Genomic DNA, 24,566 nt, shown 5'->3' with positions numbered 1-24,566 from the left:
CTTTCGTTGCTTAAATAGTTAAATCGTTACTCCAAGGATTTTAAGTTTCTATTTCAAGCCGGGAGGCTTCTGCGCTCTCGCCAGGGTTAAAAACGTTTCTGATTCAAACTGCTATTAATTAATAGCGGCTACGTGGTCGATCGATTTAGGAAACGGCTGCCGACCCTGCTTTAACAGTCGAACTGCTAAATGCGAAAACTTTGTTTCGCCCCGGTTTCTTTTGGATGCAGCCACGGGGCTATTTTCAATTCGGGCGGCGAGCGGTGGACGCGAGTCAAACGCAATCCCAGCTCACTTCGCCAGCGATCGCGTTAGCGAAGCGAAAGACAAGTCAGGTATTAACGCGGCTTTTTCTCGCCCCCCCCTTAAAGGAAAAAAAAGTTTCTCGGACTCTGCCGGACACCCAGCTGGCCGGGGACCAGGGGCGCGGGGGGCGAGGCCGGCAGGCTGCCCAGAAGTTGCGATCCGGCACTTGCGCGCATTGAAATTACCTGGCTCGCCAGCAGCGGAGAGAAAGCGCAGACAAGATAATTTCTCAGGCTGCTGGGAATGCCTTAGCCCGCGCGGCAGCGCGATCCAGGGGTATCCTCGGGCCGGGGCGGGTTCCCCCGCCACCCCCCGCAGGCTCCTGTGCCTCAGGGCACCTTAAGCGGGGCAGGTTCGATACCGGCAGCAGCGGCCCGGGACAGCGAGCGTCGCGCCCCGGTCCCTAGCTCGACCGGCTCGAAGAGGCGGGACGGACGCTCCCGGGGACTCTCCTGCCCGCGGCTGGCCGCGCTCGGACGGCGCTCGCCCGCAACCGGGCGCCGCCAGCATGTCAGCCGCCGTGGCTTGCCTGGACTTCTTCGCTGCCGAGTGCCTGGTGTCTATGTCCACCCACGCCGTGCTGCACCAGCGTGCAACCGATCCTGAAGGCGCCGATGCAGCAGCTGTCTCCGAGGTGGGTGCGGTGCCCCGGGAGTCGGCGGGGACGGGTCCCGGGACACGGGGGGTGCTGTGGGTACCCCCGGTCCTCCAGATTCCCGCCCCCAGCCCCGGGGAGGGCGAGGGAGCGCCCCACCTGCTGGCTGAAACGCCCCACATGCTGGCTGCGAGCGCTTTGGCGGATCTGAGCTGTGGTGTCCGGGAAGGCACCCGGGAGGACCCCGGAGAAGCTCCGTGTGCCTCAACTAGCTGCAGCGAGCCCACCTGGTGCTCCAGCCCTACTGGGTGCCCCGAGCCGGTCCAGGCCTTCTTCGAGGATGAGCTCTCCTGCGCTGAGGGCTCCAGCGGCGAGCCTGCCATCCTGAGTGCACCTGAGGTCCCAGAGAACCCCGAAAACAGCGGAGAAGTGCCCGAGGGGCCCCCAGGGGCCCAACCCGCGCCAGCAGTGGGTTCGACGTTCCGAAGGAGGCCGATTACACCCGCATCCAAGCGACACCAGTGCACTTTTCCAGGATGCAACAAAGCCTATTACAAGTCTTCGCACCTCAAGTCACACCAGCGCACCCACACGGGGGAGCGCCCGTTCTCCTGCGATTGGCTCGACTGCGACAAGAAGTTTACACGTTCTGATGAGCTGGCCCGCCACTACAGAACCCACACCGGTGAAAAGCGCTTCTCCTGCCCGCTGTGCCCCAAGCAGTTCTCTCGCAGCGACCACTTGACCAAGCATGCCCGTCGCCACCCAACTTACCATCCCGACATGATTGAGTACCGGGGGCGTCGTCGCACTCCCCGCCCTGAGCCACCACCTCCAGCTATGATGGAAAGCTCTGGCTCCGACTCCAGCTCCTGCTCTGGCCAGGAGACCAGCTTCACTGCTTGCCTGTAGGACTGCCCTTGCTGCTTGCTGTCTCTTTCGAGCAACGCCCCCGCCACCCCCACCCCCTCCCCCTGCGTGCCTCCACCCCCACCCCCAGGCCATTGTCCTTGCCTTCTCTGTCCATTCCTACTTTCCAGGTCTTTAAACCAAGGCACAGACTGGTTGCTCCGCTTTGAGGGTGGATTCCAGACAAGCTTGTCAGACTCTGGAGAGGGACTGGGAGCCAGAAAACAGCAGGAAGTCTTGCAAAGCAATTACCATCTGAAAGGAACAGTTGCTTCAAAACAGCTTGCAACAAACCAGCCAGAAGGGATGAACTTTCCAGTGCTCTTCAGCCTACTGAAGATTCTTCCCTCCATGTCACCAGAGATGTAAAACTGAATTCTCAGAAGCTTGAAGACCTCCCAGTCCCAAGGACTCTGGTGTCTCACCCACTGACCAGGGCGGACCTTTGAGAGGGTGTCCAGGGTGGTAGTCTTGGCAATGTCCAGACTTGGATGATGAGAGGCCTTTGGAAACAGAAAAGTATTTCTATTTCTGTAAACAGCAATGTTTACTAATTTATTTTTATTATCTGTTAACAAAAATCCCAGGTCGATGGGAGACTAATGTCTCCCACTCTCCCTCATGCCCCAGCTTTGTGGATATGTGGCTGGGATGTGCTTTTTGGTGCCTGGGGAGTGGTATGAGTTTGCTTGCAGTTCCTATAACATAATGTGGAACCCTGCGCTTGCATTGTAGCCCTCGTCCCTTTTAACAGTCCCTTCTTAGGGGTGGTAGCTTTCTGGCCCACGATTATGAGGAGATCGGTTAAGTAATTAGAAAACAACCACAATAGCACCAGAGAGAAACAGCTGGTCTGAAATAATTTCTCCTTCACCCAGAAGGCAAGCTCAAGTAACTTTTGGGTGGGACAGGTGCAAAACAAGACTTTTTACAACCATCGATAGCTGTTCAGAGAGACAGAGAGATGGAAGTTCCTGATGCCACGCCCTCAGTAATCTCAGGCATAGTAGAGACTACCCTTCTCTTAGTGGCTAAGTAAGGTTGAATTTCCATGGAGGTCTGCACAGTGTTGTTTCTGTCATAGGTGGACTGGTGGGTGAGGGGGCGGGAAAGGTGTGAGAGATTGGTTTATTTTAGAGAGCTGCTGTCTTGGATTTGAGGAAGGAGCAGCTAGATGATAGCTACTATTAAACAGGAGCATCTTTCTCTAAGAACAGTCTTAAGTTACAACCTCAGGGCCCTTCTGCCCCTTGAAGGACTTGGACATCAGAAGGGTTTTTCTGTTTTGTGTCCCAGCTACTGTGGATTGACGGCATTGGTGTGTGTGTGTGTGTGTGCCTGTGCTCCTTTCATTAAATATGAGGCTGAAATGCTTTTCCTAACTTGATGAGGTTCCCCTATGGTTCCCTCCTGGATATCTTATGCCACCCCATCAATTAACTTGTAAAGGATGTTGTAATCTCGTGGGATGGTAAGAGGCACCCAATTAAACAATTGCTTTCCCCTGTTTTATAGATTAAAGTGCTGAAGCTTAAATTATCTTCAAAGCTATATGCTAAGTTTCTGGCAAGAGCTGTGAATAAAAGTAAAGTGTTTGACTTCTACATGGCTGTACTTTGTGTTTGTGTCCTCCTTTTCTCAGTCCCTGGGACATTAGACAAAAGGTACCACATCTCCACTCATCCTGTTTTCTACTGCTTTTATAAGTCTTTTAATGCTGAGTGGTTACCTGAGCCCTTTAGCCATTATATTTAATACCCAAACACCTTTTTTCCTTTCTCTCTCTCCCTTTTTTTTTTTTTTTTTTTTTTTTTTTTTTTGTTTGTTTTTTGTTTGTTTGAGGCATGGTTTCATTGTAAAGCCCTGGCTGTCCTGGAACTAGCTCTGTAGTTCAGACAGGCCTGGAACTCACAGAGATTCCCGTCACTGCCTCCCAAGCACTGGGATGAAAGGCGTGTGCCACCACCATTGGGCTCCAAAACCCTTTCTTAACAGGTTAAGTCCATTCTCATGTCCATACCCTGTGGTTTTAAGGTTTTAAATCTTTGGCATCTTGGGAGAAACTTTTTCTTTGGAATTGATAGACTGACTCTTAGTATCATCTCTCTTGTTTTTCTGGTCCTGGGCATTCAGGTATCTTGGAGAGAATAAATGATCACAAACATAGCATTGGAATGCTACTAGATTCTCATAAACCATGTGAGGGAGGGATCCTTGGATTGGACCAAAGAAGGTGGCCTATAATACTCAAGAGGTTCTCCGTGTTTTATAATGAGGGCAGGAAGAGCAGGTGGGATTGCCCTAGCATTACACATAGGAAGAGGAAACCCCCAACTTTAAAGGTAATTAAAAAAAAAAAAAAAATAGGACAAGGCCTCCTTTTGCTTGTCTGTGAAGCTAGATAGTTGGGTCCTGAAGGGCCCAGAAGCTAGGGTTTTCTCTTTATTCCTTTCAGTAGAACATCCACTATTGGGTGAGTAAACTACAGAAGCTAACAAGAGCTCCTAGGAACTATTCTGGAATTTAAAAAATACTTGGATTTCCAACTAGCATATAACTTTTAATTTTCAATAATGCCCACAGTAGGACTTCATCTGGGGACTTCTGTTTGGGAATGCCCTCTGACTGCTATCACACTCAGGACTACACAGTGGACAGATGAAAGAGGCCAGAGGTTTTTTGTTTGTTTTGTGTTTTTTGGGGGGGGGGGTTGGTTTGGGTTTTTTTTTTTTTTTTTGGTCTTTCTGGACCTGAGTACTATGTATTTGCATTCAAGCAGATTTTGAGGAATAGTGTTAATGAGGCATTTCTGTTTCTTTCTTTTTGTTGTTGTTGTTAATCAGAGCAGGCTCAGGGAGAAAATGTATCTGGTGTTGGTTGGATTTGGGCTGAGCCTCTGTGTTCCTAACCCCACCCTCTTCTCCTCAGATCTGATATAGAATGAACTAGTAACAGAATCTATTAATAAAAAAATTTTTAATTTTGGGTTGGAAGCTGGGAAGTAATTCCAAGTCAGACTTGGGTGTGAGATGAGTGTATTTCCTATCTTGCTCAGAGGAGGTGAAGGGGACAGGCTGACCCCACCCCACACACGGAGGCGACTGTCGGTCTGTCATTTGTTCCGGTTTCTCTGTGCTTTTTCAAGCAAGGAATTGTTTTGAAATCTTTCTCTTTGCCCTGTCAACCTCTCACTTCTCCCATAAGAAAAAGATTACATTCTCCACTTGGGACATAGGGAATCCAGTCATTGTGCACACATCCTTCATCCCCTCATCTCTTCTGTGACTCCCGGCTTTGGTGCATATACACACAGCTCAGATTCCGAGTTCCTGAGGTCATTACATTTGCTGAGTGAGACCCAGGTCTGTCTTCCAGAGACAGGCCTGAAGAGCATCCCTGTCTTAACTACTTTGAGCACATCATGGCCCATGCTGACATCCAGGTAAGTATTCCTTTGTATGTCTTCCTTTGGGTGGGTCACCCCAAGTCTAAGAATTGGGTGATGATGGGGAGACAGGGTATTAGAAAGTCCTTATTAAGCATGATATAGCTTTATCAGCAAAGTACTTATATTTTGATTTTATTGCTATATCTGTTATTCATTTGCTTGAAAACTTGGAAGGATATGTGTGTGTGTGTGTGTGTGTGTGTGTGTGTGTGTGTGTGTGTGTGTGTGTATCATGTTATATAGAAAATCCCTTACATATTTAAGTATGCCTTTGATGTTAAATCTTGATTAGGCACACTGACTGAGTTAAGGGACTGAAACAGGATGTCTAATGTGCTGGGACACAGTTTTAATGCTTTAGTTAGCTTGAATCTTGCAGTTTTTTGAGTTTTTCAAGTCCAAACAGCTTATGTTAACAATTTTTTAAACCTTTCATTTATAACTTTTGAAAAGCTTTGGAGAATATAAAGAAAAAATAGAAAAGCATTGGAGATTAAGGTTTGCAAAAATGGGCTGCATTTTTGGTTGATTCTCGTGGATATGGCTGAGACAGGCTTGCTGCAGAAAGGGGATGCACCACACAATTGAATGGATTGGTTTTTGCTGCCTTTATTCCCAACCTCAATGGGAAGTGATGTTAGGTTACAAACTCCCCTTATATTTTAGAACAAACACTTAGAAGGCCCTTGCACTAAAATTGTGCTAGAGATTATTACACAGCACTAGATCCATTTCCCAAACTTTATTCTCCCTGATCTTGATCTGAATTGCATATTTCCACAGAGTCACAGCAGGGCTGTTGGGAGGGTCCAAGCTCTCTGCTTCATGTGGAGTAGGTGCCCTGTGTTTGTTCATAGTTATTGCTAGCCTTTTTGACTGTGTAAACCCCCAAAAACAGGATTTCAGGGACCCACTCAACTGAAATTCGCTGTGTCCAACCACAGAGAAATGGAGATTTTATCATAAATACATAAAAAAGAATGGAGTGTGTATTACATGGGAGTTTAAGGAAGAGAGAAGCAGTGTAATTATAATCCCAAAGGTAGAAAAGATATTTAACAGGATTGTGTCTAGATACTTCTTCTGCCTCTACCAATCATATATGTGTTTAGATACTGAACTCAAACAAGAAACAGGGAGTTAGTGAAAAATAAAGGGAAATGGATGATTAAGCTAGAAGAAATGGAGTTATTAAGAAGATTTTAGTTTTATATATATATATATATATGAAAAATAAAATTAGATAATACATTTTAACAACAAGATTAAAAAAGGATGATATTGTAATCATTACTAAATCAAAGAGGAGGTGATTAGAAAGAGATTAATAAAAGGATGGAAGCAAGTTTTCAGAGCATTACTGGAGATCTCAGGTTTAAAAAAATTTTGGAGCCAGGCAGTGGTGGTGCATGTCTTTAATCTCAGCACTTGGGAGGCAGAGGCAGGTGGATCTCTGTGAGTTAGAGACCAGCCTGGTCTACAAGAGTGAGTTCTAGGACATGGTCCAATACTACACAGAGAAACTCTGTCTTGAAAAAATAAAAACAAAACAAAAAGGAAAAGAAAAAAAAGAAAGAAAGAAAAAGAAAAGAAAATTTTGGGAAGCGCCCGCTCTCATTATTTGCAGAGAAAATAATGAGAAGTCATCCTTTTGTTCCTAATGTAGGGTACTAGGTGGCTTGAAGAGTGAAATAATTAGAACTACAGGAGAAAGTAGAGGAAGACAAGACTCTGAAATATGTACAAATAATTAATCAAATGAATTTAAGAAATTAAGAAAGAAAAAAAAAAAGACATGAACATCTTAGTAGGCTCCAGAATAAGTATTTGTTAAAAATGAAACCCCAATTTATTACTTAATTTACAAGGAAACTAGTAGCAAATGGTGATTGCTGAAATTGGGAAACAATATCTATTAAAAGCTTACTGCAAATGTCAGACCGAGATGTTGAAAGTTTGCAAGCATTCTTACTGAATATGTGGCAAGAAAAAAAAAAATCTTAATAGTCAAGCAGATAGTAACATAAAATGCATCTAATATATCCAAATTGCCTTAAAATATTATAATCTTGGAGGTCTAAAAGCAAAATTCTACACAACTAAGATAAAAAGAGAGATTTAGCCAAAATATAGAGATGAATGAAAACAAAAAACACTACGCAGGCCATGAATAACACTAAGCCCAGAAATATAGTTCATAGCCTGGAACTTATCTTGGGTAAAAAAAGAATTGTCTAAGTTTTTTTAACTATAGGAGAAAAGGAAAACAATCAAATGCAAAGCAGACAACCATTGCCCATATTCTTCTCAGTTATAAAAACAGTGGCCACAAAAGCAGGTTTTTGTTTTTGTTTTTTTTTTTTTTTTAATTAGTTAGGTTTTTTTTTTCCTTATTTTACATGCCAATCCCAGTTCCCTCTCTTTCCCATCTTTTCATGCTCCTCACCGACCCCCTCCCCAAACAACAAAGCAGTTTTTAAATGATGTTCTTAAATGTAGGGAGACCTCTTGGTGGTGGTGGCTCACAAGAGCCTATTATATAAACATATGCATGCTGTATGTGGGATTTAAGATTCCATACAGGCAGAAGGTGGGAAGTGATTATGAGGAGATTCAAAAGAACAATCTTAGTGGGATAATATTTTTTTTTAAAAGCATAAAAGAAGAAATTAGTGAGGCAGAAGACAAAATTAGAATAGGCAAAACCTTTAAAGGCCTAATAAGATAATTTTGTTTAAAGACAAATATGGCTTAAAAATAATAGAGCTGGTACAGAGACATTCTCAGGAAAAAAGAAGGACAAAGTCACGTACCACGTGAGCAGAAGTTTTAATTATAAGAGAATAATACAATTAACTCTATATTAATTGAAAATGGTGCATGATTTTATAAGAAGCGTATAGAAGTTAAAGATGGCCTAAGATGATGTAAAAAATCCGAAAGTGAAATATTAGATCTATTCTCCAAAAGGTTTCATGTTCAGGAAGTTGTACAGGTGAGTTACATAAATCTATAAAACATAGATTGCTTCATGGGGCTGGAGAGATGGCTCCAGGGATGGCTGTTCTTTCAAAAGAGAGGGTTCAATTCCAATCCCAACGTGGCTCACATGCATCTGTAACTACAGTACCAGGGCATCTGGAGCCCTTTCTTGGCCTCTATGAATGCTTAAAAAAAAATTACTCCTTTTATAAACTGCTCCAGAGCATAGGAAAAAAAAAAGATATAACTCTATTTTATATAGTTAGTTCTGATACCAAAAAAAGATAAGTGATAAGGAATAAATATACCTATTTAATCTATCAAAACAAGTAAAAAATCCTAAACAAAATATTAGAAATTAGAATTCAGCGTCAAATGAAAAAGAAAAGTGTAATGACCCACGAAGTCCATATGAATAAAGTAATTCAATAAAATGATATTGAATAAAAGCCATCAAGTATGTGTTCATACTTTTGCAATTATCAATCAGAAAATATAATAGACTGAAATATTCCATACATGATAGCAACAAACAGCATTTACAACCTTTACGGAAACAACTGTAATTTTTTTTTTTTTTTTGAGTAACAAAAGAAATGGGGGTAACTAGCAGTAGTAGAAGTCATGTCTGTGGGTGGTGAAATTCAGTTATTCTGGAAAAGTATCAGTTCTTCCTTCCACTTTGCCTAAATTGTTAGTACCATTTCAAACCTCTCCCCCATGACTTTCCACTGAGCTTGTTGCTTTCCCTTCCTTTTTTAAGCCAGGACCCCAAGCATGCTAGGCAAACTATGTACCTCAGCCCTCATAGAGCTTTTTAGAAAGAAATACCTCAGAAGGACCAGAAGAAATAAAGGGAAACTGTTTCAATGGATGTCAAAATATTATAATGAAATGATCGAACCACCATAATACAGTATAGTAACTGACTAATGGATGAGAAGAATTGAATAAAGACCCCATAAATAAGCCTGTGAATAAAGTTCCTGATGGATAGGAACAAAGACACTTCATGTAAGTACAGAATTAAAAAAAAAAAAAAGACAAGCTGATCAATGATACAGAAATAATTGATTAATCACAAGGAAAGGAAAGCAAAACATAGCACTGTTCTCTATTGTACAGCTTTCAAAAAGATAAATTCCTCATGGTAAATACTTAAAGTTAAGTATTTACCATTTAAAGTTAAGAAACATATTGGTTAAAATGCTGATAAATGTCTCTATTGTCATTAAACAAGAAAAGTTGTCTTGGTTAAGATACAATTTTATTTTTATATACTGAGTTATTTATTGTAGGGTTAGGACTTGAACACAGGGTCTCATGTATGCTAGGCTAGAAAAAAAAATCAAGAAGGAAAATAATTTGGCTAAATCAAAATTTAAAAATAGTTTATACTTTGAAAACCAATAAGTAAATATCAAGCTATACTCTGAGAAAAAATAGCAATCAGAAGATGAATGTCCAGAATATATTAACAGCTGAAACTTCAAGAGATGGGGACTAGACTCATACACAAAGTGGCTGAAGGATAGGCATTTAAAGAAAAGTAGCATTAAGAGTGACAGGAGCATCATCCCTTCCAAAGGTGAGTCAGTTGAAAAGGATGACATTTAAAAAAAATACCTTAAAGGGAAGAAAAATATTATTTAGAAACCAGAAGCATCCGGGTACTGAGGTTCACGCTGTAATCGCAGCATTCAGGGGTCAGAAGCAGGGAAGCTCAGAGTTTATGCCAGTGTGAGCTACATAATGAGGCCCTGTGTGAGGAAATAAATAAAGGCAGGTGTCTGGCACGGAAACATGCACTGGGCAAATGGTAATAAAAGCAAGTAAATGTGGCATGCTACAATATCAAGTGCAAATTCACAGCGCAAATCACTAGTGGGATAAATATAGACTTATATAGACGAAAGAAGACTAAGAATCCAAAGGAACCTAGGACCATTGTGCCTCTGTTGGAGGGCTATCAGCTCAGGAGGGGTTTTATTGCTGGGGCTGAGGATTCTGCCTTCACTATTCCTGTGGCTGTACTTTCACTGCATGTGCAGAGGTAATAACTCTCAACACAGACTAAGTCACAGAGGAGCAATGTGGATCCTTTTGAGAAAATTTCACTACCCCTCTCCACAATACATGTACCCATCTTAGTCACTCAGAGCAGCTATGGAGGCTTCCAGGTTTCACCCTAAACACCAATGGCCCTTTCAAAATGTTTAGCTCTGTAACGGGAGCAAAAGCAAATGCACAAACACTTGCAAATCAATTTGAAGGAGAAACAGTTGTGTTCTTTCTTATCTATAGCTACCTGCCTCTAATTAATACAGCTCTCACCCTCCATTAGTGACAGAGGAAAAATGCAAAATTGTCAATTAAGGTAATAGAATTAATTTCTATTTCAATTTGTCATTTTCAGTTTAAAATATTCCCATTCCATTTAATTTTGTTTTTGAGATAAAAGTTGAATCATCTGCGCAGCAGACAGGAAGTGCTCTCAGGAATGATGAGTGGAGTGCTGTTCTCTGGGACTTAGCTTGGCTTTCCTGCCTTCATGGCCAGTATGGGAGTTTCAGGGAAAACTGTGATTGTGCCGAGAATTGTAAAAGATCTTGTCTGGGTTTTGTTACTGTTTTGTTTTGCTGTCTTTCTGGTATTCAGGCTGGAGTCTGAGTCTGGCTAAATCTGCTGTTTGTGATGTCCCCACTGAGTGTGACCATCTTATCTGCAATGTAGACTTTTGGACTTCCAGTTTTCTCAGCATGCCTGCTCATTCCAGCCAAAGGGCAGGAAAAAAAAAAAAAATTCTGGTACTCCATATCACACAAAAGCCACAGGGAGCTGGGTACACACAGAAATCCATCTGCATAGATGCCTCCGTTTCTTAAATGGCACCACGTTACTCTGCCATCAGTAGGCATGGAGTAAAGAGGTCTAACCCAGGCATTACAGAGTCCACATTAGTGTATATAGGGGTGGGTGCCTTCCCCCGCCCTAGCATATGGAAGGAAGTCGGCCACTTCTCAGGGACCTAAGCTTCCAGTGTAGTTCCAACCCTTCTCACTTCCCTCCAGTCCTTGGCTCTTCCAATGGGAAAGGAGGTGCTGGCATCCTAAGTTGGCTCTATCTACTTACTAACCACAGCAAAGGTTCGAATTCGGGCTATACACTTTGCTCTTAATATTTGCCAGACTCGGAGGTTCAGGCTCCTTCTCTTTCCCAACAGAAATTTCAGGACTGCTATTTAGTCGGAGATAAAGTGTGCAAGATGAAGTGAAATCCTTTACTGTCACACGCCTGCCCCAGCAGCCTGGATGCTCTCCTACTTGAAAGAGAATAGTCACACAGAAAAGAAAAAAGAAAGAACACATAATAATTTTTTTTTTCAAAACAAATTTTCTCTCTTATGCCAATTTTTGGTTTGCTTAAAGGTCGAGTGTTCTTAGTTCTGAAGGTGGAAGCAAGGGGAAAAAAACCATTTTTTCTGTATTTCCTCTCTGGGCGCTTCTAAGTGAAGACATTTGTTAATATGAGTAAGGCAAAAAGAAGCTAACTCTGTCATTTGCAGGCCCCTAAGGGTCAGGAAATGACCAAGACAGGAAGAGCGATGTCACTATTGCTACAAGTGAATGAGGCCCAGTTGATGACAGAGACAATGTCAGTAGAGTCTTATCATACTGCTGGTCCCCAGGGAGTCATAGGGCTTCCTGTCCCATCAAAGGAGGGATAGCAATTTGGTCAGTGAGTTCCAGCAGGGGTCAGCAATGGATTAGACTGGAATGCATAGAAAAGCCCAGAGGTGGCGGGAGAAACCTTCCTTCTGGACTGTCATGTAGCCTTGGCTTTGATCTTTAAAAAAACCAATGCAATGCAACCACTGTTTATCAGACATGTACAATGTGCCAGGCACTGTCATAGGCATGTTGGGACACAAAAGTAAACAGAAAGAAACCTCTTTCATATTCCAGTCAAAGAGATACAGAAAATAAATAATAAATAAATTATATATGTTAGGCAAAAAAAAAAAAAAAAAAGTAGCATTAGGAAAAGCAGAGATACTCAATGTACTTGAGGGGTTAGTTGGAGTAGGAGTGGGTGGAGGGCTTTGTTGGGTACATAAGATATGGGCGAAGACATGAAGGGGGCGAGGAAGCCAACCAGCAGATAAAAGGTCTCCAGGAAGAGAACACAGCTAGGTGCTGTGAGCCCAGGCATAGTTGGCATGGCCACAGCACACTAGCAGGCTGAAAGGAACATACGAGACCACATGCACCTTGTAAGCTATTGCAATAACTCTGTTTTCTTCTCAGAATCAAACATAGTCCTTGAGGGTGTATGTTTCAAGAGATCTTTTGACAGTGATGTCAAGCAGAGAGGTCTGTGAAGGAATGATTTCATTAACCTAGTTAGGAAATTATGTTGCCCTGGGACAAACCAATGTTAGGAGGTAAGAGGAGAAGAAATCGAGTATGAATAGCATTTAAAGGAAAAGCCTTTAGACTTCCCTAAAGGATGTACTGTTGGGATGGAAAGAAAGAAAAGAGTCAGGTGACTCAGAGGCCTTTGACCAGAGCACCTGAACACTTTCCATCGCTGAAATGAGGAAGGCTAGAAATGGGCAAATTTTGGGGGAAGAAAAAGCATCCATTTTGGACATGTTGAACTCTTGTATACTGGACATCCCAGTAGAAAATTTGAATAGGCAGAAAAATAAATAAGTAGTCTAGGATTTTGGAGAAAGTCTGGTCTAAATAGAAAACAATACAGATGCTATTTAAACCTGTAAGTCTGGATCATATGGTCAATGTACTACAGAGAGCGAAAGGGAAAAGGTTAAAGTTGGTCTCAAGAGCATTCATTCGTGAAGAAGTGAGAAAGGCTAGCATCCAGCAAAAGGCACACAGTGAGGCGGGAAGAGAGCAAGAGCGAAGCATCCCCAGAGCCTCACGGAAGAAAGCACACAAAATGGGAGTGGTCCACGTCATCAGATGTGGTTGCTAAGTGGTTGCTAACCCAGGCTGAGGGCTGGGGGCTGCCCATCTCTCTGACTACCGGTCAGTTACTGGAGACCCCAGTAAGAGCAAGTGTGGTGGGCCGGCAGGAGCGATGGATTCAAGAAAGGGTGTGCATTGAAAACCATAAGGATAAGGCACTATTGTGAGGGGTTTGTTTTGCTTCGTTTTGCAAAGAAGTGTAGTGGGAATCAGCTGGGAAAACAGAGACGAGATAAACGACCTTTTTTGGGGGGTTAAAGATGGGAAAGAAATAAACCCGCTAGTGAAAATAACCCGAGAGAGAGTAAAAAGTTGTTAGTGCAAGACAGAGAAGGAAAAGAGCGGCTGGAACACTCTCCCTCTGCAGAACAAGAGCAGCGAGGGCTAGGTGTGTGCATGGGAGGAGGTACTTCTGCTAGCTGCACCGGGATTTCATCTTAAAGTGCTTGGGAACACAAACTTTCTCGGGAAGGTCCCATAAAGAAAGCTTGAGAGTAACACATGAGCTCTCAGGATTTGAAGAGGGAGGGAGGGATGTGACAAAGTCAGTGGGGAAACAAGAGAAATTAACCAGGGTGTGTGATTGCCTTAAGAATTCTCTCAAAGCGCGGGGTTGTGAAGTTAAAATGATAGCTTGCTGGGTGTGAGCCCATGTCCATATGGACACTGAAGCTTCATTTAAGTACACGGGTTTAGGCACAGACGGGGCACACAAGCTGAGTTAACCACTTTAGTTAGACTCAAGCAAAATCAGCAAGGGGACCAGAGATAAGTGAGTGGACGCATTCGCAGTGACAGAGCATAGGATTTAAAGTGGGTGCAGAGGGGGTTAAGAACATTAGGGCTGGAGAAATACAGTGGGAAATAAATTCCCAGCACAAATTAAATAATAGATCAGGAGTTCAAGGTTATCTGCCACATAGTGAGTTGGAGGCCCTGCCTCACACCCCGCACCTCAAGGAAACGAGAAAGGGAAGGATAGTAATGGCAAGAGCCATAGTGAGCCTGCAGATTAAATTATTAAGAAATATTGACAAATGACCCACTGATATTTTTGAAGTAAATCACTAATTGAATCTTGTGACTGAAACATACAATTTATGACTTAATGTAACTATCACACTCAATGAAGGATAATATTGCTACAGAGTAATATGTGCTTGCAGGGGTCTGAACTTAACAAGGAGAGATTTCCCTGGGGATTCCTGTCAATATTTTCCATTACTCAAGTGTTTCTTCTTAGAGAGAAGGAGCTGTACTTTTGACAGTGTGATTACTGCTTTTATGCCAGTCGTGTCAAAGAGAGAGACATCTTGAGCAGCTAAAAAAAAAAAAAACCCTGAGTTTCATGTAGCCCAGACTGGCTTCGAACTCACTATGTAGCTGAAGACCCTGAGCTCTTCAGCTTACTTCCTCCCCTCTCCAACTGCTGGTGTTACAGGCATGGACACCACCCTTGCTGCTATGTGGGTATGAATTGAACCCAGGGACTTGTGCACAGTAGGAAAAACTTCTATCCACTGAGCCATATTCCTAGCCCTAGATATCTTCATTTTACTTTCCCTTCCAACAGCATAAAATGATTCAGATATCATATTTCTGTAATTAGTGTAGATGTCAATAATGTTTATTTACTTTTAGTTTTTGCAAAATATCACATCCAGGGGCTGGGTGGAGGGATGGCCCCACAGTTACAGTGTTGGTCAAGCAAGTTGGAATGCCTACTATCCTTGTAAATAGGATGGGCGTGGCAGTCTACCAGAGTTCCAGCACTGAGAAGGCAGAGGCAGGGGGACTGCTTGAGCAATCTGGCTAGCTAGACTAACTAGCCTTATGGCTGAGTTGTGGGTTCAGATGAAAAGCCCAGTTTTGATAAGCAAGGAAGAGAATGCTCAAGGAAGACTCCCAAACTCAGCTATCGTCCACAGTACTTGCGCATACATGTGAGAACATGCACATAACACACACACAACAGATACACACATGTGCCAAATAAAAAAATAGCATTTTATTATTTTTTCTGAGCAATATGTTGACTTCTACCAACACAAGCCATATCCATTCATCCAACTATTTGCTTGCTGTTGTTTAAGGGAGATTCAGATTTCTTCTTCACTAAGGTCTGTGCAGCATCATAACAGCACCTTAGTTACTCAAACACTAATCTAATGCATGATGGGGTATTCATCTCCCTCAGCATCCACTAAAGAGTTTTGAGGCGATGGTTCTGACCTCTGAACGATGTCCTGTTTTATACCTGTCTCCTTCAATTGCTAATATCTCATGGTTTATTTTCCTATCACCATTTTTTACAGCTGAGCAGAGATATTTTAATCTCTGTTGTAAATGCAATCACAGATACAGGCTGCATCCTCTACTTCATTTTGGTGACATTAGTGTCCTGTGATGGGCCATCATGCCTTTTACCAGGGGGCCTGGCCAAGTGGAGAATTACTATTGGTGTGTTCACAGTGTAGTCTGTCTTGGTATATTTCCTGTGACATACAGGTAGTTTCTGTTCTGGAATCTTAATTACAAAAAAAAAAAAAAAAAAAAAAAAAAAAAAAGTCCTACCATTCTCTCTCCCAAGATGTTAAGACAGATAGAGCAAATCTACTTTCCCTAGGAAGCAATTAGCTTAATGAGCACTGGGTCACCGGCAGAGACAGTGATAGCCCCAAGGGGTAATTCTAAGGTGCTGGTGTAGTTCCTCCTGGAGGCGGGAGAGCCTGGAATTACAGGGTCCTAGTGCCCATTCTTCCTATTGTGCTGGAGACCCAGTCGTTATTTGCTATGACTCACAGGTCAACCCTTCCCAGTTTTGCTCATGACAGTTCTCCATCATTTAGAATTCTCCCCTCTGCTTCGCTTGGTGCAAATCTATGTAATTCTGAGAGCATCTCTAGGGGTCTGAGCTCTATAAGCATAAGAAGAAGGAAGGTTTGGGTCAAGGCCTGGTGCTAAGCCACCCAGGGAACACTGAAAAGCTTCTTCAGCTCCCTCGGTCTGTTTAGCAGGGAGATGTGAGCTAAGGCCAGCTGTTTCCCTGTTCTCTCTAGACTTCCACGCTGCAGCGTACAAGCCTGGGCCATACTGAGAGGTACCACCTGCCCCAGGTGCCCCAGGGTATTCAGTAGAGACCACAAGCCACATTTTACCTGGAGTGGTGGCTATGAAGAAAGCAGAACGTAGCATCTTAGTCCTACTCTGTTTTTCCAACAGCACACAGCTTTGGGCAAATATGAATTGGATATTGAGGGTAGACGCCAGTGTTATTAGCTCCCAGTTGGGAAACTGAGTCTGGTTATTCCTGAATGTCAGCATTCCATACCTGGACTGTACCTATTCAACTTTCTTAAAGGGGACAATGGAGAGTCTACCCTTCAGGTTCCACTAGCATCTAAGGCAGAGGTTCTCAACCTTCCTAATGCTGTGACCCTTTAATACAGTTCCTAACCATAAAGGTGTTTTCATTGTTACTTCATAACTGTAATTTGCTGCTATTATAAATTGTAATGTAATGTAAATATCTGTGTTTTCCAATGGTCTTAGGCCACCACTGTGAAAAGATCATTTGACCCCCACCTCCAAAGGGGTCACAACCCACAGGTTGAGAACCACTGATCAAAGTTGTATCTCTTAAAAATATCAGAGAGTTGATTTAGGATTTGTTTTGGTTTGGCTTGGCTTTTTTTTAAGACAGGGTTTCTCTGTATTGCTTTGGAGCCTGTCCTGGAACTTGTTCTATAGACCAGACTGCACTGGAATTCACAGAGATCTGCCTGCCTCTGCCTCCTGAGTGCTGAGATTACAGGCGTGCACCACCACTGCCTGGCTGACTTAGGATTTTGATCCTTGGAAAAGGACAAGCTTCCATTTCCCTAGAGGATAAGGCACGTATATTGAAACCTTTTTGTTCAATGCCCTCCTCCACAGATAGGTGCTTCCCAATGTTTATTGCTACCCTAGTCACAATAGACAGGAAATGAAAACAACCTACATGTCCACCAACACATGAATGCATAACAAAAACGTGGTACCTATCTATGCACAACAGAATACTATTTGGCTGGGAAGAAAAATGAAATTTGGATGGATCTAGAAAAGATTATACCAAGTAAGCCAACCAGGCAAGAAACAAACACTACATATTCCCTCTCATCTGCAGCTCCTAGCTCCCACCTTTAGATGTGAGTAAGCAACATGGAGTGGGCAAAAAAAAGGGGGGGGAATATAAAGACACCATGAGTTGGGGCACAGGAGGGGGGATCATGAGAGAGAAATAGCAGGAAATGGAAGAGGGAAGAGGGGCTTCAGCTGGGGAAGAGGTCAGTACAGGAGAGATGAATGAGTAACACCAAGGTTGTTTGATGAGGTCTCAAGGAATCACATTATTTTATATTTACCTATTTATATATATCACATTATATTTATATTTATATAATACACTGTGTGTGTGTGTGTGTGTGCGCGCGCGCGCGCATTCACACACACGTGCACTCACGCAAAGGGAGTTATGCTACTTGGGCTGACAGTGTTCCCCACAGAACCTTAGACTAACAAAGTCCCTAGGACCAGACATGAGAACCCTCCTTTCCTGTGGTTGGTCAGGGCAGGCCAAGTGGCTCTCAAAAACAATGTATGCTATTGTTGTTGCCCTTGGTTGTTTCTCAGAGGTTGAAGGTTAAGTTCCTATTGGTGAAGACACTACTTTCTTCAGACACAGATTATTCAAGCTGGATCTAACCTGAAAGCTTCCTTCCTGTGGGCCAGCCTCCATGGTCCCACAAAACACTGTACAAGCTGCCAAGGGAGGGCTGTGGAAAATGACCCCCTAAAGGCTCTCAGGGACACTTGCTGCAATTTCTTTTAAAAACACAAGACACCCAACATCGCTAGCCTATTAAGGGTCCCAGTAGGAGACATGACACACTCAAACTGGGTCAATAGATTTCAAAAGAGGCACCATCTTTAAAGGGGGTGGGGTGTCAGCTAGTAATTTGCAGTGCTCTTTCCCTGGGTAGAATTCAATGAGGAAGACCACGCATGCGAGAGACGCAACGCTCTTCTAGTAGAATGTTAGGCCAACTTGAAGCAAGCCTGTAGGGGTGATCCAGAAGAGAAATTTACCCAGAGCTCCTTCCCATGCATTTTTGTTGTTGTTGTTTTTGTTTTTTTGTTTTTTCCCCCACTATTGGCCAAACCCAGCAGAAGCCGAACAACCAGGGAGGGCCAGGCATGGGGCGGGGGTGGGGATTGGGGGGGTGGGGCGGGGGTGGGGGTGAGGTGGGGGGTGGGGAGTAAATATGGAGGCGCTTAGAAGACAGCCAGGACATTACCACTACTTTCCAAGAGCTGGAGGGCTGCCAGCGGCTTTTTAGAAACGACTGTTTTTCTCTGTTTTGATTACAGAACAAAACACCTACTCACCCAAGACAAGATAAGCAGACCACACATTAATGAATGCAATATCCATGTCACGTCTCTCAGGGAGAGCCAGAGCAGGCCTGTGGTTAGCATCTAACACACGAAGATTAATTTTGAAAGCTTCTCAACAACTCATAGTTTCCAAGTTTCTTTTGTCCTTATCACAAAGCAAAAGACATAGATTTGCATCCTGGGGCATTTAGACATACAGACAAACTAAAAAGAGAACATAAAACTGTCTTGTAACCCCAGTGTAGTGATAGCTACTGCTAATATTACAGGATGCGTTTTTAAATCTCTTCACTTGATAAACATTTGTATACTTTTCATTCTGACAAAGAAATTACAGTAGCAGTGCACAAAATGCACCTATTATTCCCATGCCGATCTCCCAGGGGGCACCTAACACATTTCTTACCCACTGTACATATGTATGTATTCATTTGTACATATGTGTGTGCACATGCAACTTCACAATATTCACAGAGGTATGTTGTGTCAAAAGTCTTGCTTATTTAGGTTGTTTCTCTCTCTCTCTTTCTTTTTTTTTTTTTTTTTTTTTTTTTTTTTTTTTTTTTTTTTTTGAGACAGTGTCTCTCTGTTATGTAGCTCTAGCTGTCCTGGAACTCACTGTGAAGACCAGGCTGGCCTTGAACTCACAGAGATCCACCTGCCTCTGCCTCCCAAATGCTACCACTCGTGTGCCACCATCCCCTCTACTGTGCCAATGCTCTTTAAATAATCACTTTTATACTTGTAGTGCCCAGTTCTCTCAACTCTGAATAAAATCATAATAGTGATAGCCCATCAGGTCAGAACAGAAGACAACACCCATCATCGTTTGTCAAAGCCCCAGAGTATTACTGTGATCCTGAGGCAGGTTGGGAAGTGGCCACACTTCTGCTCATGGGGGTGATAGGCTGCAAACTGGGACAGCCTGAGAGGTACTAGGCAATCCCTAAAGGCTCAGAGAGGGACCTCAGAAAGTCACCAGTGAGGGGGACATCTGGAGGTACTGAGCCTGCCTGTGGGCTGCAGAACAACAGACGTTCGTTTCAAAGTCACTGTTGTCTAGTGTCCCCTCTAAATTCCGCACACTGGGTTACAAATGCTTGATCTAGAAGACAGAGGGAGCGGGCTTGAAATCAATCACTGTGGCAGGGTGTAATCAGCCTCTTCCTTAGAGGAACCAGAGGAGAAGGGACAGAATTGAGGCCATCTCTTATCCGTTAGGTGCTGGTGTGGTAGTTGGTTTTCTAAGGCATTGCATATCATCTTAAAATGTCTTGGTATAAAACAGCCACATGCCAAAGCACTTCCCTGGAATGCTATCCAAAGATGGACCTGCTCTCCAGAGGCATGAATTGAAATGAGCAGGCTGTTCCATGCCTCTGAAGGCCAAGCCACAGGGGACTGAGGTGTCAAAGCACTATAGAATGGCACTGGGCTGAGTGCAAGTGTGTACTGAGTCTCAAGAATGGTTCATTAAGCCAGGTGGTGTTGGTGTACACCTTCAATCCCAGCATGCGCGAGGCAGGGGTAGGCGGGTCTCTGAGTCTGAACGCCATCCTGGTCTACAGAGTGAGTTCCAGGACAGCCAGGATGAACACAGAAAAACCCTGTCTCAAAACAAACAAAAAGAATGGCTCATTAAGTAGAACATGGCCTATGTAACCCTAGACTTTGTTGCTTGTATCTGTTTTTAATCAGAAAGTCCATCATTTTCCTTGCAGTCTTAGAGGTGTCAATTAACGTAGGCTATTTCTTGATCCAAAAGGGAAAAACAGATTTTGAACATACTAATTCCCAACAGAGCCTTGTTCTCTTTAAGACACACATCTGCGTTCTGTGTGGGAAGCTAGCAGATCGCACTGCAGACAGGCCATTTCATTGTCAAAGAAACACTGAGAGATCTGCCCTTGGGCTTTGAGATCAGGAAGAAAATGTAAAATAAAATAAAATAAATGTAATATTAATTTTATTTCTACTGCTGTGATTGAAACAACCAACCTTGGCCAAAAAGCAGCTTAGGAGAGAAAGAGGTTTATTTCAACTCTTACAACTCCAGGTAAGAACCCATCATTGTAGAGCAGTCAGGGCAGGAGCTTTGGCTAGTCACATCCTATCCACAGTCAAGAGTAGAGAGAAAGGAATGTGTGCATCAGACATACTCCCTCACTAGATTACTTGTGCTCAGGTCGATTTCTCTAGTCTTAGACAATTCAAGACCACAGTGGGCTGGTTCTTATGCCCACAGGCCAACCCGGTGTAGACAGCCCTCAGTGAGGCTCTCTTCCAGGAAAGGCTAGGTTGGGTCAAATTGACAAAGCCAACCAGTTCAGACAGCATGATGGGGCAAACGAAGAAGAAAGGGATCCAGGGTTGGCCCTCACCTAGCTCCCAACTTCTGAATGAATGGTGTCTGGATCTTCTGAATACCTTTAGGTCCAAGAATTAGAGGCAAAGAGTGAGTGGAGTTTGGGGGAAAAAACAGTCTTGCTCAGACTGCCACAGTATGGTCATTAAGGAGGGAGTGGCCTGATAGTGGGTCCCCTGTGGAGCTTGTGGAGGCTAGCATCCTGTCCAAAGCAGGCCTGTGGACAATGAACCAAAGAAAGGACCTTACTGTCTCTGTGGATAATCGAGAAGATAGTTGTGACTTGCTGTTAGCTCTCTTTCCCACTCCTTTGATAAAAAGGCTTGTAGGGGGTGGTCGGCGGAGGAGAGGGGTAAAATCCAGTCCTTCTCCATCCTAAGCTAGTAGGAGCTAAGGTGAGGCTCAGGGGAGGCCTTGAAATTAAGTCATAAAGGCTCAGCTAGTAAACTTTTGCCTTGAAGGCAGGAGGACTTGAATTCAATCCTCAGACCTGATAAAATGTCAGGTATAGTAGTGTCTGCTTGTAATCCCAGTCCTGTGGGGTAGAGACATGCAGATCTCTACGGTCCCAGTCCAGCCAGCCTAACCTCACCTCCTGGGTGAGCTCTAGGCCAGTGAGAAACCATGTCTGAAACTCAAGGTGGACAGCTCTGGAGGGACAGCCCCTGAGGTTGTCCTCTGGCTTCTGTGCACATACCCACATGAATATATGTAGGTACACACATGCAATACATATGTATGTACGAAAAATAAGTTGTAGAGCAAACAACAAAGAGTTAAAAGAACTGAGAATGACTTATTGAATAGGTGAAAGTTGCTGAAATGTATTGAATTGGTAAGAAGGGGCGTTTTAGGGCTGGAGAGATGGCAACCAAAAATATAAGGGGCATTTTATAAGAGAACAGATTATAGTGGTCACTGGGAAAATGTTTCTTTCAGTTTGTAACAACAGTTGAGATTCTTCTCTAAGACAATTACTTTAGACATGTACACATTACTTTTCCTCTTCTTAGAGTCCAGGACCACATGCATACCCCACCCTCCATTCATACCTTCTTACTACGTGAGCATCAGGGATCAAATGCATACCATCCAGCATCAGAATCTCAGGGGTGTGTGGATACAACCTGAATGGCTAGGACACACAGTCTATATCACCCTGACCATCTAGGAGGCAGTCTTAGTTTCCAGTTTAATGGGATCCCTACCCCCATCACCATAGAAGCCTTCTGGAAGTCTTTTGATATTAAGAACTTTAAACAAGCTAGGTGTAAAGTGGGCGTGGTGGTGTATCTTGTAATCCCAGCGTTCAAAAGTAGTACGCTTCTTCTGAGAATAATGAGTTCAAGGTTAGTCTGGGCTACTACCTCGAAAACAAAAACAAAAAGCAACGTGGAGCCGGAGTATGGGGAGTTAGGGGGAGGGGATAGTGGAACAGGATTATGGGGAGTTAGGGGGAGGGGATAGTGGAACAGGAGATGGGGAGTTAGGGGGAGGGGATAGTGGAACAGGAGATGGGGAGTTAGGGGGAGGGGATAGTGGAACAGGAGATGGGGAGTTAGGGGCAGGGGATGTTACAGGGGTCTTCACTGGGACTTTATTAAAAGTTCTTCTTTCTCCCCTGGTAGCACAGGTCTGAGTAGTATGCCCCTGGTGATGGTGATTTGAGTCATGAGCCAGCTGGAGGGTGTGAGAGCAGGAGAAGGGGCCCCACCCCTTGCTGCCTGTGGCTTCGGGTGAGCTAGCTGGGGCCGCGCTGGAGAGTGAGGATGTAGTGAGGATGGGGGACGGAGCTGGTGGACTCACCAACTCAGCTACCACCCAGGTCCAGACCCATCTATGAGCTGCTGGAGCACATGAAGGGGCCAGTCTTGCAGACCCAAAGCTGCAGGATCTCCACGACACTGGGCAGCGACAGGGTACAGCAACATGATATCCAAGAGGAGTCCCGTGAGGATTCAGTATTGATAATATAGCTGAAGCCAGAGGCCTCAAACCAGACCAACGACTCATTGCAACAAACCCTTACAAGTAGAGATGTATGGACTAAAGTGTATACTCTGTGACTCACTGTGACACACTACAGCGTCTATGACAATATTTTATTTTATTTTATAGTGGGGAGTGGGGGAGGTTGCAAGAGCAGGGGGCAGATACAAAGGGATAGGGAGGTAAGTGGGATTGGGCTACAAAAAAATCAATAAAAAGTTAAAAAAAAAAAAAACTTACCTGCCACCATTTTTCTGGCTATGAGAGAAGTATTAAACATAATTAGTTGAATCCTTCAAGAATTTTTTATTATGGAGAGGAGAGAAATAGGTCACTATCTAGAGTGGAGAAGGAGAATAAAGAAAATTTTAGAGTTAAAAAAAAAGAAAACCTCCCTTTTTCCTCACTGTCGCCAATCCTCCAGTCTTATTCCAAGTCCCTGACTATAGCAAAACCATTAGTCCCCACCTGTAACCAGTGTGACCCCTCTCTTAAGCATCTGTAAGAAAATAAATTGTTCCTATTATGTTATGTCATCTCATCTTCAGCAGAGACAGGAGGCCCTGGACTGTTCTGCTTGAGGTCCTACCCAAATGACCCTTGCTATTCCATTTTCCTCTTGGCTAGCCTTGAGAGGACTGAGTAGAACAAAGAGTGGATTATTAGGCAACGCTGCATCATCAGTTCCTGGAGAAATGGGAGCTGAAATCCTTGCCTGTATCACATACAAAGTGGTGGTGATGGGGAGAAGAGCCCTGGGTGGTCCCGTGACTCAAATGTGGGAAAGAAAACCTGTCAATCGAAGAAAAGAGTATTGTTGTTGTTCAAGAACAAGTTCTTTCTCTTTTAGATCTATTTATGTGTACGAATGATTCACTTGCATGTGTATGTATGTACCATGTATGTGCCTCGTAGCCACAGAAGTCAGAAAAGGGCGCTGGATCCTAGACGGCTGTGGCTGGGAATTAAACCGGTATCCTGTGCCCAGAGCATCAAGTACCCTTAACCACTGATCCATCTAGCGCCCCAGAACAGGCTCTTAAATAAAACTTAGAAAATACAAACTATAAGACAAAACACAGGTGCATCGGAATACATCAAAATTGAAGCTATCCAACACATAAAGTATGTTTTTTGTTTGTTTGTTTTGTTTTGTTTTTTCAGCAGAAAGCAAGTGTTTGCAAGGATGTAGAGGAATTGGGACCATCATCCCTTGCTGGTGGGAATATACAATGGCTCAACCACAGTGGTAGACAATTTACTGGTTCATTAAAAAAATAAAAAAAAATTACCATGTGGCCCAGTGCTATTCATACCAGTCAAAAAGAAGAAACAGCTCAAATGTCTCTGGATGAAAGGATGGAGAACTGAATTATGGTCGGTGTGTCCACACAGGGAGATCATTTAGCTATTTAAAAAGGAACGAAGTACCGATAAATGTTTATAGTATCCACATTCAGAACATGGATCTCTAAAATGTATGTCAAACGAAAGAGGCAGACACAAAGGACACATAATAAATGATTTAATTATTGTGAAGTA

At 43.5% G+C, this 24,566-nt stretch overlaps 2 protein-coding genes across 2 annotated transcripts in view; both read left to right on the top strand.

Annotated features, from left to right (window-relative positions):
- Positions 1-657: 657 nt before the first annotated feature.
- Klf14 (KLF transcription factor 14) lies at positions 658-1,841 on the top strand. Its single transcript, XM_051175860.1, has one exon. The coding sequence runs from the start codon at positions 815-817 to the stop codon at positions 1,811-1,813; it is 999 nt and encodes a 332-aa protein (XP_051031817.1). The 5' UTR covers positions 658-814; the 3' UTR covers positions 1,814-1,841.
- A 3,390-nt stretch (positions 1,842-5,231) lies between these two features.
- The window catches only part of Tsga13 (testis specific 13), a 47,969-nt gene continuing 28,634 nt past the window's right edge, over positions 5,232-24,566 (top strand). The window contains exon 1 of the mRNA XM_051175905.1: positions 5,232-5,252. Coding sequence (XP_051031862.1) covers positions 5,232-5,252 — 21 coding nt within the window. The remainder of the gene's footprint in view (positions 5,253-24,566) is intronic.

Source organism: Phodopus roborovskii, unplaced genomic scaffold (assembly GCF_943737965.1).
Source record: "Phodopus roborovskii unplaced genomic scaffold, PHOROB, whole genome shotgun sequence".
Lineage (NCBI taxonomy): Eukaryota > Metazoa > Chordata > Mammalia > Rodentia > Cricetidae > Phodopus > Phodopus roborovskii.
This window is presented reverse-complemented; position numbering and strand designations above follow the sequence as displayed.